Source organism: Heliconius melpomene, chromosome 13 (assembly GCF_056956725.1).
Source record: "Heliconius melpomene rosina isolate 202511_hmr_F chromosome 13, ASM5695672v1, whole genome shotgun sequence".
In the NCBI taxonomy this organism is placed as follows: Eukaryota; Metazoa; Arthropoda; class Insecta; order Lepidoptera; family Nymphalidae; genus Heliconius; species Heliconius melpomene.
This window is the reverse complement of record NC_140401.1, coordinates 14,902,588-14,918,029: the sequence shown is the minus strand read 5'-3', so window position 1 is coordinate 14,918,029 and position 15,442 is coordinate 14,902,588. Positions and strand designations below refer to the sequence as shown.

Below are 15,442 nucleotides of genomic sequence, written 5' to 3'. Positions count from 1 at the left end.
GCGGAATAACTTGAGACACGCCTATAGCTAATAAGGTATGGTTTAATTTTTCGCTTATCGTTGCGGTAAGCATGTTTGGTAGTAGTATCCAAAGAAACTTAATTAACCATCAATATTTTTTTACTAACGTATGGAAATTGTTCAGCAACACAAAAATTCTATGAATTTATATATTAAATGAAATATATTATTAATTTTCTTTACATTCAAATATATCACTTCAAACAATCAAAGAACAAATAGTACTAAAGAGATTTCAACAATCCTCTATTTATTGTAACCGAAATGCACTCTAAAAACTTTTTGTGTATTATTTAATATAAATTATGATGCGAATAAATTTAATAGTGCACACTTTAAATAGTTGGCTCGGTCCCAAACCTAGATGGTTACAAAACTGGTGTCATTTGGTTTCCTCTAAAACAAGAGAATTGCAAGAAATATGGAATAGATGGCGCTCGACGCTTCCGCTGCCCGCCTTACGCGTACTTGCCAGCGAAGTTGTATCCTTAATATATAAATGTAAGGTGGGGAAAATATTATGGCCTAGATATTAATTAAGAAAATAGAAAAAAGAGATATTCTTTGGGCTTTTATACAATATTTTTAAGTAAGTACCTACCGATAACAAAAATTAGATAGGAAATTAGTGACTCACATCATTAGATTTTCAAAAAATGATATAAAACAGTTTTTTAGGCATATCGCAATGAGCTTTCGGTTTATAATGAAAACAAATATTACAGTTTAAGAAATAAGTAATAATCAAACACTATATTTTCAGTACTAATGTCAAATAAGTAAGTTAACATGATGGCTTTCACAAATCTTATTCGTTTGCACATACCAGTACATACATCTGGACTACTATTGGTCTGTGCACGTAGGATGTTATAAATTATCTAAGACCGCGTCAAATTAATTCAAGGAATGCACCGTCTTTGAGGGGTCGATGTTTCCGTATTGTAGCTAATTAATTGTACGGACACTTGCTATACAAAATATCATTGACGTTTTCAAAGAATATTGAAAATATTTTTTGTACTTATTTTTTTGTATGTGATTAATATTAATGAAAATGACAATATAATCCCCCCTAAAATTCTAAATGGATGAACCACATTCCATATCTCAAGCTAAGAGCCAACCAGTTCAGAATAGATTCATTCTTAATCTTTGTTTAACGATTGTTTTACAGCCGGCATTCACTGTTCGTGATAATTTATGGGCAAGCTTAGCGGGGCTTCCGATTGAATATTTTATAAATGCTAACATATGGTCTTATGCTTATACGAATAAAGACCACTACATTGTTGGTAACGTGACCCTAAAACGACACTACGCACAATAGTTACAGCCAAAATAGATAACGTAATTTAAAAAGTAAAATTTAAATTAAACTTATAAATAACGGATTGTCAATATGAGAACAGTTAAGAAGCTTTTCTTTAGAATTTTGGAAAATTTATTCTACTTAATTGTTGATTTGACATTAAAATTAAATGACAACCGTCTATGTTAGAATTTAAAATTTTCTTACAGCTAAGATATTTCCCTACATAAATAAAATTTTGATTTAGGCAATGATTGTTCGAGATTTCTGTCGAGTCTCTGCGTCCTAATTCCCAGGCTCATTAGATTATGTTAAACAGTTGTAGTTTTTATGTTTATAGGTACGAGAAATTTCTGTCAACGGTTTTATTTATTATTATGATTTGAAAATAATACTTATTATATTAGGTTAAACGGAAAAAAGTAATTGGATAACTTTCGTTGGTCATTTCTAATAAATAATGTTTTTATTAAAATAATAGTTAGCTCATCTACCCATTTCTTCATTTCCAGCATCATCTTGGAACCAATCACCACCAGAAGAATCAGAAAAAGCAAAATTGATACGTCAGCCAAAACGCGACGAGGCCGGCAAACCTCACATTAAGAGACCAATGAACGCATTCATGGTTTGGGCCAAGGATGAGCGTCGTAAAATTCTAAAAGCATGTCCTGATATGCACAACTCAAATATATCCAAAATCCTCGGCGCGAGATGGAAGGCCATGTCCAATGCTGAGAAACAACCTTATTATGAAGAACAGTCGAGACTTTCCAAATTGCATATGGAAAAACATCCTGATTACAGGTAAGCTTGGTTTATTTCATTGTTATAGTGTAATCTAACAATAGTTAGATTACACTACCTATAAGTATTTTGTTATATTTTTGCTTATCTACTTGTTTTTATTTTCTCTTTTTCTCTCTTTCTTTTTGTACTCTTTCCTGCATAAAGCGATAAGCAGAAAAAACCAAGTGCTAGGACAAAATGTTGCCCACTTTCCACCCACTTTGCTGGACATTGCGAGATGAGGTGTAACTTAATTGTAATGTTAACAGAATGAGAATTCATTCTGTTAACATTACAATTAAGGGATTAAGGGAATCCTAGAGTGGAAATCCACAACCGTGACGTTGACTATCAGAAGCTGTTCCGTCGTCCTCTTTTCCTTGTATTTACTTAACTATTAACAATAACAACATCATCAATTTCAGGTACCGACCAAGACCAAAACGAACATGCATAGTAGACGGCAAGAAGATGCGGATATCGGAGTACAAGAACCTAATGCGCACGCGCCGGCAAGAAATGCGACAGCTCTGGTGTCGTGACGGCGGCAGTGAATTAAATTTCTTGCCTTCGTTATCGAGCCCTGGACCCTCGAACTCCTCACCTCCACCAAATGGGGGTGGCTATATGAATTCGTTCTCACCTCCGCTGTCGCCGGGTGGGGAGGATTGAGGAACGGCGCGCGGCTGGCCCTACCCCCACGCCGCGCCCCTGTCCCTGCCCCCCACACACCACCCTTGGTAACTTTGAGGGATAATACTACTATGGTATTAAAAATACGACTATATTATTAAAAATAAAAGACCATCCATAAATTATAGTATGGTCGACGAGTCGTGGCCTCTTTGAAGGTAAGTAAGAAAATCTTAAAATCTCACAACTCGTCCACCAACACACGGATTTCGTTACAATTATTATGTTATTACATTTGTGATACGAAAATCGTCGAAAATTCGGAAATATTTTTTTTCACACAAATTTCGTGTTTTAATATTTAGATATATTTAGATATGTATTGATTATCACGAAATTTAAAACTGCTTTCTGCCCCGTGTGACGTAACTTATTGGATGGCTTTTGAACTACTTCAAAGGACAATTCTATAGTAAAGTTTATATTATAGGATCCAGCTAATGGATAGTTGAGAATATAATGTTACTATAGACTGTGGTTAAATTGTTGAACTGCAGAATCTCTTTATGTAACTTGTCACAAAAACAAATTGTTATTTGTAAAAGCTTACGTTTCCTGTCATTTACTTAGGTAAGTGAAATTTAAATCAGGACGTAAGTATTATTTATTGATATTAAAAAGACAAAAACAATAAAAAATTAGGTCTAATCTATCAATTTTTTGTTTTTTTATGCAAGTCTTTTTACTGTTAAATAAATTATACAAATAGCATTTTGTTTTACATATTCATCGGCGTCAATACAGGACTTTATAACAGCTATTTTTTTTTTATATTATGAAAATAATTACTTCAAGTATATCTCTATCTAGTGGTGCAATGAACACGAACTAGTAAGAAGCCTGAGTAGTTAAAACAGTACAATCAGTAACTTTTCCAAGTATTCACTTTAAGGCATTTTTTTCTGTTTATTGTAAAAAAATATTTTTTTCAATTAAAAGGCCCTGCACTGACGTCGACGATATATGTTCTAAGACTAACGACTGTAAATGCCAGTGTCGCTCGGATCTCTCGTTCATAATATAATAAATAATAATTGAGATTATTCCATTAGAGAATTAAGATCTTGTAATCATTTTCTGTTCTCGATACGTAGACGACGCGGAGTCGGCCAAAACGTATCCACTGATAGAAGTGTACATAATAAGTTATATTGTATTGTTATATTTCATCTTTCAAATGTAAATATTTGCAAAACTCTGTAGATATATGCACGTATTCGATGTTGCTAGCTATCCGTAGTTAGATTAAGATTAGATTTAAGCTAAAATGTTATTTAAGTATTAGCGTCTGGAGTTTAATTTTGTGTGGCCATGTGTAAATCTTTATAATAGGTAATCATTTTGTAGATTAGGCGTAAGTGACTTAATGTATCAAACCAAAAACTTTGAAGCGGAATGCTTGAAAATTTAAGTGTTTTGAACACAAAATTGTCGTGAAAAGCATAATATTTAACAGAATATAATACTCATTAGCAAAATCCGTACTTTATATTGTATTAGTGGGTAACAAACATAATGTCACAAGTTCTGTATAATCTATATTATGTATGTATAAGTCATTTATAATCTGTACCAGCCAGTGTTGAACACAAGATGGTGGTCAATTTGGATATTGTCAATTTTCTTTAATAAATAGAAATATTAGAATATTTCTATTTAGTAGACCCGCCGGACTGTGGGGGAAATAATAAAATCAAATATTCGCTTTATCAAATCGTGCAATTTATTAGTAGACGTTAGTTTAAGTGGTAGTTTACGTTATCTACGTAACTGTAGTTAAAGTTAACGTTGTATAGCTTAGAGTTAATCAGGTTCGTGGGAGAAATGTCGTTGATTGCCATTTTTTTTTGTTATTTATTTTTCTAATTGTATTCTTGTTTTCTCTTTGAACTGACAGCGAGGATTTGCCTTACTTTCATTTGATATCCTCATTTTTATGAAAAAATTTTTTTTTTTAATTTCAAAGACATATCCTCGCTATTATATTGTATGCCAGTAACATAATGTACTCGACGTGAATAGATGTAGACGTATAAGCGTATAAATAAATTATTGTGTACGTGACTTAATCGAAATATGTAGCGTGTACTTCTTAGTAAATGTGTAAGGGTTTAAGACAGTGACGTTAAATTATTTATTTCTTATGTTGATTCCCATTGTAAATACGCGATATATTAATTGTGAAAGTTAGTTGTGTTTATTTTATTAAAGATCGATAACTAATATGCTATTTGCATAGATCTCGATCGATTTTCTTCTTTATATTTATTATCTGTGCCACTTTCGAAATAGATCTGTCATTCATTTTATACTACTTATGTTGTTTTATCTAAAATATCATACTTATACAAATTATATGTTGTTATATATTTTTTTGATTTAACTAAATTATTTTTTTCATCGATTGATATTGTTTTGTTGTTTCCGCTGTACACAAATACGTAGATAGACATAGGTTTTAATACCTACAGGACACATTATTCAAAAATTGTGCCAAAACCCAAAAGTTTAATAAAAAGTAATTATAAAAAACGTTTGCTTGTTTTATTTTATAATCCACACTGAATAAAATGAACGAAGAATAAATCAAAAAACCATATTACTTTAAATACTTTTAATACTAATACTATAATATCAGAATAAAATCGGTACAAGTGATATGGCTACATTAGTTACAAAAATATATAACATTCATTTATATAGTTTGCCAAACTACTAAGTACAATGCAATTAATATACACATATATAATATAAATATATTATTGAAAATATATGATATTTATTAAATATACACAAATGATATTATATTTTAGTATACACAAAATTATGTAATTACTTGAGATTACGATGAACTACGCAATAATTATGTTCAAGTATACATTTTCAATACACACGTAACTCTATAATTATGGTTTCTAAATTAAATAACTGTCAGTTTGAAATTTGTAAAGCCTAATTAAGAATAAATTGCAATTTCTATCTTATCTGTGGAATATACCATAACATATATTTGACAACACTTAGAAAATACTGTCATTTGAGAAAAAGCTGCCATTTTCAGTAATTTTCTTTATTTTCCCATTTAATAGATGACAAATAAACATAAAGTCAAATTTAACCTTTTCTCTTTTTATTTTAGCCTTAAAGAGGCACAACGTTGTTAAGCAGTAACTAACACCATACATGGTTTTATTTAACAGTAAAATGTCAATAAATTAAATTATCAAGAAAAAATTACAAGAGTTGAAACAAAACCTACAATCATCACATTTGTTTAGCATCAAGCATCTATCACATTAAATAAAATCAATACAAACTATGAATAGTTACCTATATTCACCACATTTGGATTTTATAAGCAAATTAATTCAGTACGTGTAAGTCGAACCAACTATCATCGTACAGTCCCATAGTAATCTTCGCCAACAACAACTTCGCTATATTGACATACATTATATATTAAAAAAGTATATTAAATCCCTTTAAATCATTAAAACAATTATCATTACATAAGTAATCATTTAGAATATTTCTATAATCACTAAGGATTATATAATATTCTGAGCGTTGTTTATACATAATAGGCCATTTCTGTAAAAAAAACTCGAAAAAATATACAAAATAAAAAAAATATTGTGCTAGAATAATGAATTATCTACAATTCTTGCTAAAACATCCATAAATTAATAATAAATCAAAATGGCACTTCAGTTCAACAATTGTTTCATTTGCAATTCCCAATAAAAAAAAACAAGAAACTTAAAATTAACTTTAAATTCGTTTAAACTACCTATATTACGTATAAAGATAGAAAAAACTATTCAAAAATAATTAGTACGCATTTTTAATAAAAAAAATTTGGGAAACTACATGTAGGATAAAATATATTAAAAATAAAAAAAATTGAAAATAATTTAACAATTTACTTGAAATTATAAAAGTAAATTCTAATAAAAACATATTCTCTATATTATTTTCGTCATTATAAAAAATGCTATTGTAGTGTCTATGCTATTTATAATGTATAAACGATACAAAAATTTAAAAACAAAGTTTGTACCATAAATTTGAACAAAACAAAATTTGTATATTGCCCGTTAAATTGCATATACTAAGTACAAAAATCTAAAAATATATGGCGAAATACTTATTATATTTACTAAATGAATGTACCGCGTGTAATATCGTAGGCAGATAGAACCTAGTGAACCCCAGATTTTATAATCATTAATCATCCGTTCTGCACTTTGCATATTTTAAAATCTTTTATAATATCACCTAAAAATTGTTAACAAATAGTGTAAATTGTAAAATCTAAATAATAGTTATATGTTTATATTTTGTCTATGGTATTAAGATACCATACTGTTAGCGTACAAGTGTAAATGTAGGTAGATTTACGTGAAAAAGACAATGAAAGCAGTGGAATTGTGTCAAACGGACAGTTGCTTGTAGGCAGAAGCCCTGATTGGAAGGTATCTAGTGTGTAGTGTTGTTATTGAGTGATACATGTTACTTAGTGTAATTACGTGGAACCTCTGTCCGAGTACGTTAAAAACATATAGACGGTATGTGTTTTTATCGTGTTTATTTTAAAAACGTTAACCGCTTCCATTTTCTAACAATATTGTATCAAAAATATTGAAATTGTTATAATATTGTTGTTTAAATACCAAAAAGAAAAAATATCAATAAAAATTATAACGAAATGATTTTATTTTCATTCTGTTCATTGAAATTTGTGTTGAATCGAATTGCGAATGTGACTTATAACGACAGTTGTTCCTAGCGCCGTATTTCTTTAAAACATTTTTATTCGTAATTACATTTATTTTTAGTACGTTTATCAATTTAACAAATAATTTATTTTCAAATTATTTTAAATAGTTTTACTTACAAAAAAATATATATTTGCATAACATACATTTTACTAACAAAAAACTTAACTCACTAAATTGTAAAAAAAACATAGATGCATACACAAATTAACTTAAATAATTTACTATATTGCATTATCAAATTCTTAGTACGTCAAATATTACTAAAATCCATAATATTATATTCAAAATCATTAAAATATCTCATTAACAAGACTAGATATAAGCTGCCAATGTTACTAAATTATATATTAAAGAAAAAAAAAAGTTTTATCATATTTTCATTTTATGTTAAATGTTACAAATAACATAAATAAATTATAAAAAATATGATTAATAGAGCGGCCATTCTAAGAATCATGAAACAAATTTCCTTTAAGAATTTTATATTACAGACAAAAGTCGGAAAAATAGTACAAGATTAGAAAACAGTAGAAATTATAATAAAAATTAATATATTAACAACTTCTTCATATTTTTGGTAAATTTTCAAATGATTATAAAAAACCTTATACTTATCTAAAAAATACAATACAAAGAAGCTACCGGCCATTTACCGCAGAAATAATACAAATCAAAACAATTCAATGAGCGTAGACACCTATATCTATGTCTAAATTATTTAAATATTAAAGCGAAGCGGTTTTATTAATCGTATTGGAATTTCGTAATTTGTAAGAATTTAACTACAATTTTTTCCTACAAAAATAATCTAGATGTATAGAAAAGTTTCTCGTTTTTCTGGAACCTAACATAAAGTAAAACAGAGGACTACCTATAAAAGTTTCGTAAAGAGGTATAAAACGTTTCAAAATTACATTTAAAAAGCTTCAAAACAAAATTAAGTTCCATAAGTGACTTTTTTCCAAATCCTATAACAAACATTCTAACTTTGGAATTACCTCGATATTGAAAAAAAAATCTATTATTGAATACAACAAGATGGACACAGTTTAATTTTATTCAAATTAAGACACGCGCCATGAAAAGTGTGGCCACATTTAAAAACCCAAAGTCCGCCATCTTGGATTAGCACTTCATTTTGCAATGGCAACCCGCAAAGACTGCAATCCATCATGTCGTTCATTGTCATAGCTATTAAAATATCATTTAATATGTTATTACCTTTTTGTATGGGTGTGCTTTTTTCGTACAACTTCTTTAAGCCCCAATTCGGGGAAGTCCCGGCGACTGTTAAAGGTAACGCCGTATTTCTTAAATTTCCATCCGATGAATTTAATAAGAGCTTTTGTATCTGTAAAAGTTTAAATTTAAAACGTAATCAGTTCTTTGATTATCGCGATTTTTACACAATTAGAATTTTTTCGATTAATCGCGTATAAGTTAGGAAAACCGACTTTTTAGTAAAGTATTGGTACACATTTTTTTATTCAGCTTCATACTGTTAGCATGTGTACCATATATCAGAGGAGAATGAGTAAACTTAGTGTCAAGACACTGCGTTCCTCACTTTTCGCGCAAATCTCGAGGCATTGCGTGTTGAGTGGTGGAACTCAACGCCGCGCTTTGACTCGTTACCAGAGCGAGGAAATGAAAATAATTCAGTAGACCAAGTGGAAATCAAACGCACAACCGATGCGTTTACAGTCACGACGCTTGTGCCCCTGCGCCAGGACGGCTTCAACACGTTGGTACACTTTGTTATCATATTAGCATTTACCACTAAAATATTAGTACATATGTTAAATAATAAATAATAATAGATATGTTTTAAATGCTTTTGAACTGCGCGTTTTGTCTTGTTGCCAGGGCGAATAAATGAACCAACAACCGTCGCATTTACATTCACATGCTATACCACTGCGCTAAAACGGCCTTAACAATATTTATTGTTTTGTGTAACAAATAAACAAATTCTCACCTCAGTCCTGGCTTCTTCAAAATCATACGCACTATATATCGAATCCACTAAAGGAATTACAAGTGTACTATCATATTTCTCAAACATATACACTAACAGGCAAGTATGATAAAATTTCATAGTCAATGCTCCCATTTCTATAAGACTTGCATGTTTTTCCATGACTTTTATAGCGTTTTTTCCACCAACAGATTTTATAACCATTGACCCCAATTGGTCCCAACTTAGCATATCTTTTACCGATATGTGTTCAAATTTCTTATTGCAATTCAAACAAATGTTTGCGTATAAAGTAGCGTATAGCTGTATCGCCCTGTCCCAAGTGTCCAGAGTAAATTGTGGCAGAAAAGAATGCAATAAAGTCTCGTCTAGCATTTGCAAAAGCACCCTCAAAACGTTTATCAAATCCTCGTTTCTTCGCAAGTACAAAATTTTCCGCCATAAGTAAGGCATTTTTTTGCACATCTCGTAACATTGCTCTTGAGTTTGATTGGACCATTGTTGTTCTATAAAATCGTCTATAAGGTCCGAAAATATCGGCATTTGACTCGTTCTTATATAAGGCAAGGGAAAACCGCATTCACAACCGATGCTTGAGTATTTTTGAGTTTTCATATTTACCGCTATACAGGAATCCACAAAATATTTGTATAAAATTTCATCTTTTATTATGCAATTTATTAATTTTGATCTATTTTGAGTGTTATTTAAGTACGTTAAAAATATATTATTCGGAACAAATTTCGATTCTTCGATTGAATCGATCGATATGCAATATTGTTCCACAGATAACATTAGATCGTGAATTTCAATGATATCGGTCGTAAAATCATCGATAATTGAGTTTATATTTGTTTCTGATTCTTTATTGACAAGACTTAATCTAGCTTGCTGGTACAGCATTCTGCATATTTTATCCTTTTCTACAACACTATTATCAATTTGTACAATATCGTTTTGGTCTTGACTAGATTCTTTAAAAACTATATCATTATCTGTAACATTAACTGTGTCTGTCTCGTATTCGTCTCTCGGTATCCATTTTGGATATTTTTCATGTTCCTGTTTAACTTGGGGCGCGTCTTGCTTGTCAATGCTTAGGTGTTTCATTTTTTCCTCGAAATCCCCCCATTTTTCTCTTAACATTTTCTTACTAGTACTAAATTTATCAGACACCGTTACACTCAGCCCTTTTAGTGTCTGTAAAGCATCGGGTGGACCAAAAATATTTTCATCGCTTTGTCTTTTTGTACTATCATTTAAAACTGTCTGTGTATACGTATTATCTACAACGTAAATTCCTGATTTCATTTGAGTTGCATCACTCACTTTCTGCTTCTCAAATTTCTCCATCAGTACTTCTAAGTTTTTTAGTATACCGTTATCTAATTTATCCTTCAAACCGACTAACATATGTAGTTTCGACGACGAACTATCAGAAAGTAGATAATCCCTGAACAAGGCACACATTTCAGCACACAACCTATATTTACCGTCAGCATAACATTTAATTAGAAATTTGTCTATTTTAGTAAATCTTAAACTAATTAGAGAGCTATTAGCCAATCTGAGGTACACCATATCATTAAAAACTTTACATTCAACTATGTCGTTGTATTCATCAAACCACACAGTATTGTCTACATTTTGAACGTTTAGAAAAAATAATGAATTTCTGCTATATGAAAATATAGCATCGTTTAGAGTGTATATTTTAGAAAAGTTAACGGATTGACCGTTATCGTTTCTCGAGTCGTTGAAATTGATTTTTTCCGTTTCATAAGTTTCTTTGGTAATTACTTTCATTGGATGATTGGCTAACACGTGTTTGTATTGGTGCGTTCTTCTGACCATACCATCTACGCTTGCTTCCCATAATCTTGACGACGGTCTTGCACAAAATAGTACTATATTTGCAAATTCTTCTCCTATAGTAAATCTGGCGTCATCATCAACAATATTATATTTCCCAACTTCAGTAAAATCCGGCTGAGTATTTTCAACGGACCCGTTCGTCAATGGTTGTTCTATATATGCAAAGCAAGCCCCGAATTCACCGTCTCTTAGTTTTTGACCGATTTGTCGATATTGTTCTTGGGTGGTATTACAAATATAACACCTTGTCAATGTTGATACGAGTAGCATACATTCCTTAGCATCAAGTTGACATACTCGCGAGTCTAAGCTCATTATAGTTTGGGAGGAACTCTGAAACATTCTTTTCGCCTGAAAGTATGTAAAAAATATTTTAGTTACAAGACCAAGCTCGGCGTTGAGTTCCGCCACTCAGCACGTAATGTCTGTGACAGGATTAATCTCAAGAACGATATCTTGAAAAAAACTTTTATTTGCCATTTGAAGAAGGTGATGGTGAGAATTTAAATATAAGAGCATCTTTTTTTCATAATATGGTGTATCGATAGTTCGAAACCAAGAATTAAGCTAATATTAGACAGATGCTTCAATCAACTATAAAAATGCAACAAGATAGATATTTTATTATGTATAGCACTTTTATTTGTTTTTTAGTGCTTTTTTGTGTTTAGTTTAGTTTTTTCCTAAAGCATACTAAGTTAACCTTTATATGTCATATATATTTTTAACCCCATGTTAACTTAACACCCCAGTTTGTATTACCAGAGCGGAAAAATAAGAATATTTTATTTTCTCGAGAGGAGATCGATCCCACAACTACTGCGTTCACTGTCACTGTAACTAATATTTTCTTTCTATATTTTTGTTTTTTTCTTTTTTAACTTCATGCTGTATCCTGCACAGCATAAGATGAAGGAACCTAGTGTTATGACACTTCGTTGCCCACATTCCGTCATATTTTCAAGATATTTAGTGTTGAGTGGAATTCAACGCCGCGCTTTGTTATGTTACCAGAGCGAGGAAATGAAAATATCAAATAATTTATTTCTGCGAGTGGGAATCGAACCCACAATCGTCGCGTTTATAGTGACACGCAATGATATATTTGTATAAATAATTTATAGAGGTTAGAATATACTTATTTAGATCCTTATATAAATATTGTATAAATAACTAAACTTAATACATTATTATTAGTTAACATTAATATACCGTTTTCATTAAAAAAAACTCACAATAAAATTCTGCAACTGTAAAATGGAAACTTTGCCCACATCATCGCCAGTTATCAACATATTTGACGTCCATACCATCGCAGTCACCTCGTTCCCTTGATGTTCTTTAGACGAGGTCGTAGAAAAATTACCGCTGAGTGTCTGTTCACATTCAGTTACTGACACAATACCTTTGCCGTTTGCAAAACCTATGTGTTTTTCGTCGGTCGATATGGCTAGACGAGTTATTGGACCATCCTAGAAAACATCGAAAAGTTAACCCTGTTATATTAGTAGTTAGCTCTAGCAGTCAACATATTCTTTATATATTAGTTATGATTTTTTTTTATTTTATTATAAAAGAGATGCATAGAATGTAGCTATATATTTTTAACAGATATTTTTTATTAAAAAAATATAACAGTTTATACCTACTTTACTATATTATAAAGCCAATAAGTATACACAAAGATAACTAAGAAAATGGTTAAAATAGTTTTTCTTTTAATAAAAAACTAAAGCAATTGATAACACAATAGATAGATGTATAATTAAACAAATTTGTGTATTTAAATGTTACTCAAGAATATAATTGTGTTAATTTTTAAAAAAACCGCACTATCAATTAAAAAAGAAAAAAAAATACAAAATGAAATAAAATAAGGTTTGCATCCTGCTATATATTAAATTTATTATGTTTTAAAAAACAAACATATTAGTGGGATATCAAATTACATATTAAGAAACTTACTTTACTTGGAATAAGCTGGACAAATTCGCATGGCCATCTATTAAAAACGTAAATACCTCCACTGGTCGCTCCAAGCGCTATTAATGTCCTTGATACATCAAAGCATGTGTACTGAAACATAAGGGTGGATTTACATTATAGTGACGGCCACTGTTCGTTCTCAGTCTATTTGAATATCCTAATAAGAGGAATTCATAAATTTGCATTATTGAGCCAGGACTTGAACAGAATGATAGTATAAATGATCATTATTCATGAGAAACTAACTGACACTATAGAGTGAATCAAGCCTAAATAGAAACTGCTTAGAATTTCGTGTCAGTGTCAGTGGGTATTAAAGCTATAAATAAAAATTTAAAATCCCCAATACAAAATTTTTTTTGATTTTCTACCTTGTCTTGCTAAGGTGCATGTAGCTCTTAAACTGCTAATCTAAAATATAGCTATGAACCATGGCAGTAAACAAGCTTTCGATTAAAACACTGCAATTAAATTGGTTCAGACATTCAGAAGTTACAGTAACAAGCTACAGACAGACTGACACCCAAAGTTATAACATAACCTAAAAAAATTGACTAATTTGTTTGTATAGACTATACTGATATAATATAAAATTAAACAAATAAATAAAATGAACATAATTATATAATAAATAAATATTATGTATGCCACAAATAGCAAGGTAGGCAGAGAGAATCTAGGAACCTAGTCGCTACCATTCCCCACTTTTCGCTAAATTATTAAGGCTGTGTGTTGAGTGATGCAACTCAAACGCCTTGCTTTGGTTCTCTAACTGGGTGCGGAAATGAACATATTAAAATATTTCATTTCTCCAAATAAGAATTAAACACAACCACTTGTGCCTCTAGACCTAAACAACAAAAGAAGTGTTCTTTATTCATTACATTCTTAACTACTATCAAATTTAAAATGACTTCTAGTGCTGCCTTCAATGCTATAGAAATTAACTGATGATAGTTCTGGACAGACAAGTTATTTTAAAAAAACTATAGAAAGATTTTAATGCCATACCTCATATACCCTATTAATTATACTGCATACAAAATAAGTCTAAACCTATATTTTCTGGTCAGTTTGTTCAGGAATTTGAAATATTTAAAATATATATGAGGCTGTCATGGTCCAGGCACAAAGGTGTGAACTTAACTCGACAGTTGTGGGTTCAATCTTTACTCGAAGGAATAATTTGAAAAATATATATATTTTTTTGACATTATTCAGTCTATTCTACAGAAAAATAAGAAATAATATATAATATATATTTTAAAGTATGAAATTAACATTTCATATTATTTAAATTTATAATTTTTCAAAATTGGTTGTCACGATAAAGAACACTATGTGGAGCGATAATTTGCAAAAAGAGTTGTATTTTATAATATAATACTAAGTATTAACATACAATATTATATATTATAAGGCTCTAAGACATAATTACTAGGCGAAATAATATTTGAACAAGTGCCAAAGCCAATTTCTACTAACCTTTATGCGTTGAATATTTTTAATAGGATAATTTACAGTTTCAGTGATATCTGGGAGTTCTTGTAAAATATAAGGTGGGATTTTAAGGCAAGACATGTTTAATAGCACATTTTCTAATACAAAATTTTATATAAAATAGTGCACTTGCTTGACAAAATAAACATTAGAGAAGGCTAAGCTGATTTACTGATTTGACAATGACATTACAGCTGTTTGACATATTCATCAATAGACAATGTCTTCGGAAAGTCAAATATATAGATAACAAATTGAAACCCATAAACAGAGACGTATTAAAATGTCTATAGAGCTCAGTAATAAAAGTTTTAAAAAGCTTAAGACAATATATTATTTAAAATATATTACAGTAAAAAAAGTTTAAAAGTAACCGTTTAGAAATTTAAGATTTTATCCTTTCTTATACATTCTATAAAATATTTCAAAATACATATAGTGTAGAACGAAGATGTTCCATAAAACCTATAAGTTTGCAAAAAAAATATATTGACGCAATAAAAAGTA

General features: G+C 30.2%; 2 protein-coding genes across 6 annotated transcripts in view; one reads left to right on the top strand and one right to left on the bottom strand.

Annotated features, from left to right (window-relative positions):
• Positions 1–3,646, top strand: part of Sox102F (transcription factor Sox102F) — a 235,113-nt gene extending 231,467 nt beyond the window's left edge. For all 5 annotated transcript variants that reach the window (XM_085195736.1, XM_085195738.1, XM_085195734.1 and 2 more), the window contains 2 exons: positions 1,846–2,140; positions 2,548–3,646. In XM_085195736.1, coding sequence (XP_085051862.1) covers positions 1,846–2,140; positions 2,548–2,794 — 542 coding nt within the window. In that variant the 3' untranslated portion in view covers positions 2,795–3,646. The remainder of the gene's footprint in view (positions 1–1,845; positions 2,141–2,547) is intronic.
• A 1,768-nt stretch (positions 3,647–5,414) lies between these two features.
• On the bottom strand, positions 5,415–15,114 carry p (WD40 repeat domain-containing protein pink). The gene is made up of 5 exons (XM_085195733.1): positions 14,921–15,114; positions 13,415–13,525; positions 12,685–12,921; positions 9,575–11,800; positions 5,415–8,947 (listed from the first exon to the last, which is right to left on the bottom strand). The coding sequence occupies exons 1-5, from the start codon at positions 15,014–15,016 to the stop codon at positions 8,618–8,620; spliced, it is 3,000 nt and encodes a 999-aa protein (XP_085051859.1). The 5' UTR covers positions 15,017–15,114; the 3' UTR covers positions 5,415–8,617.
• Positions 15,115–15,442: the final 328 nt, after the last annotated feature.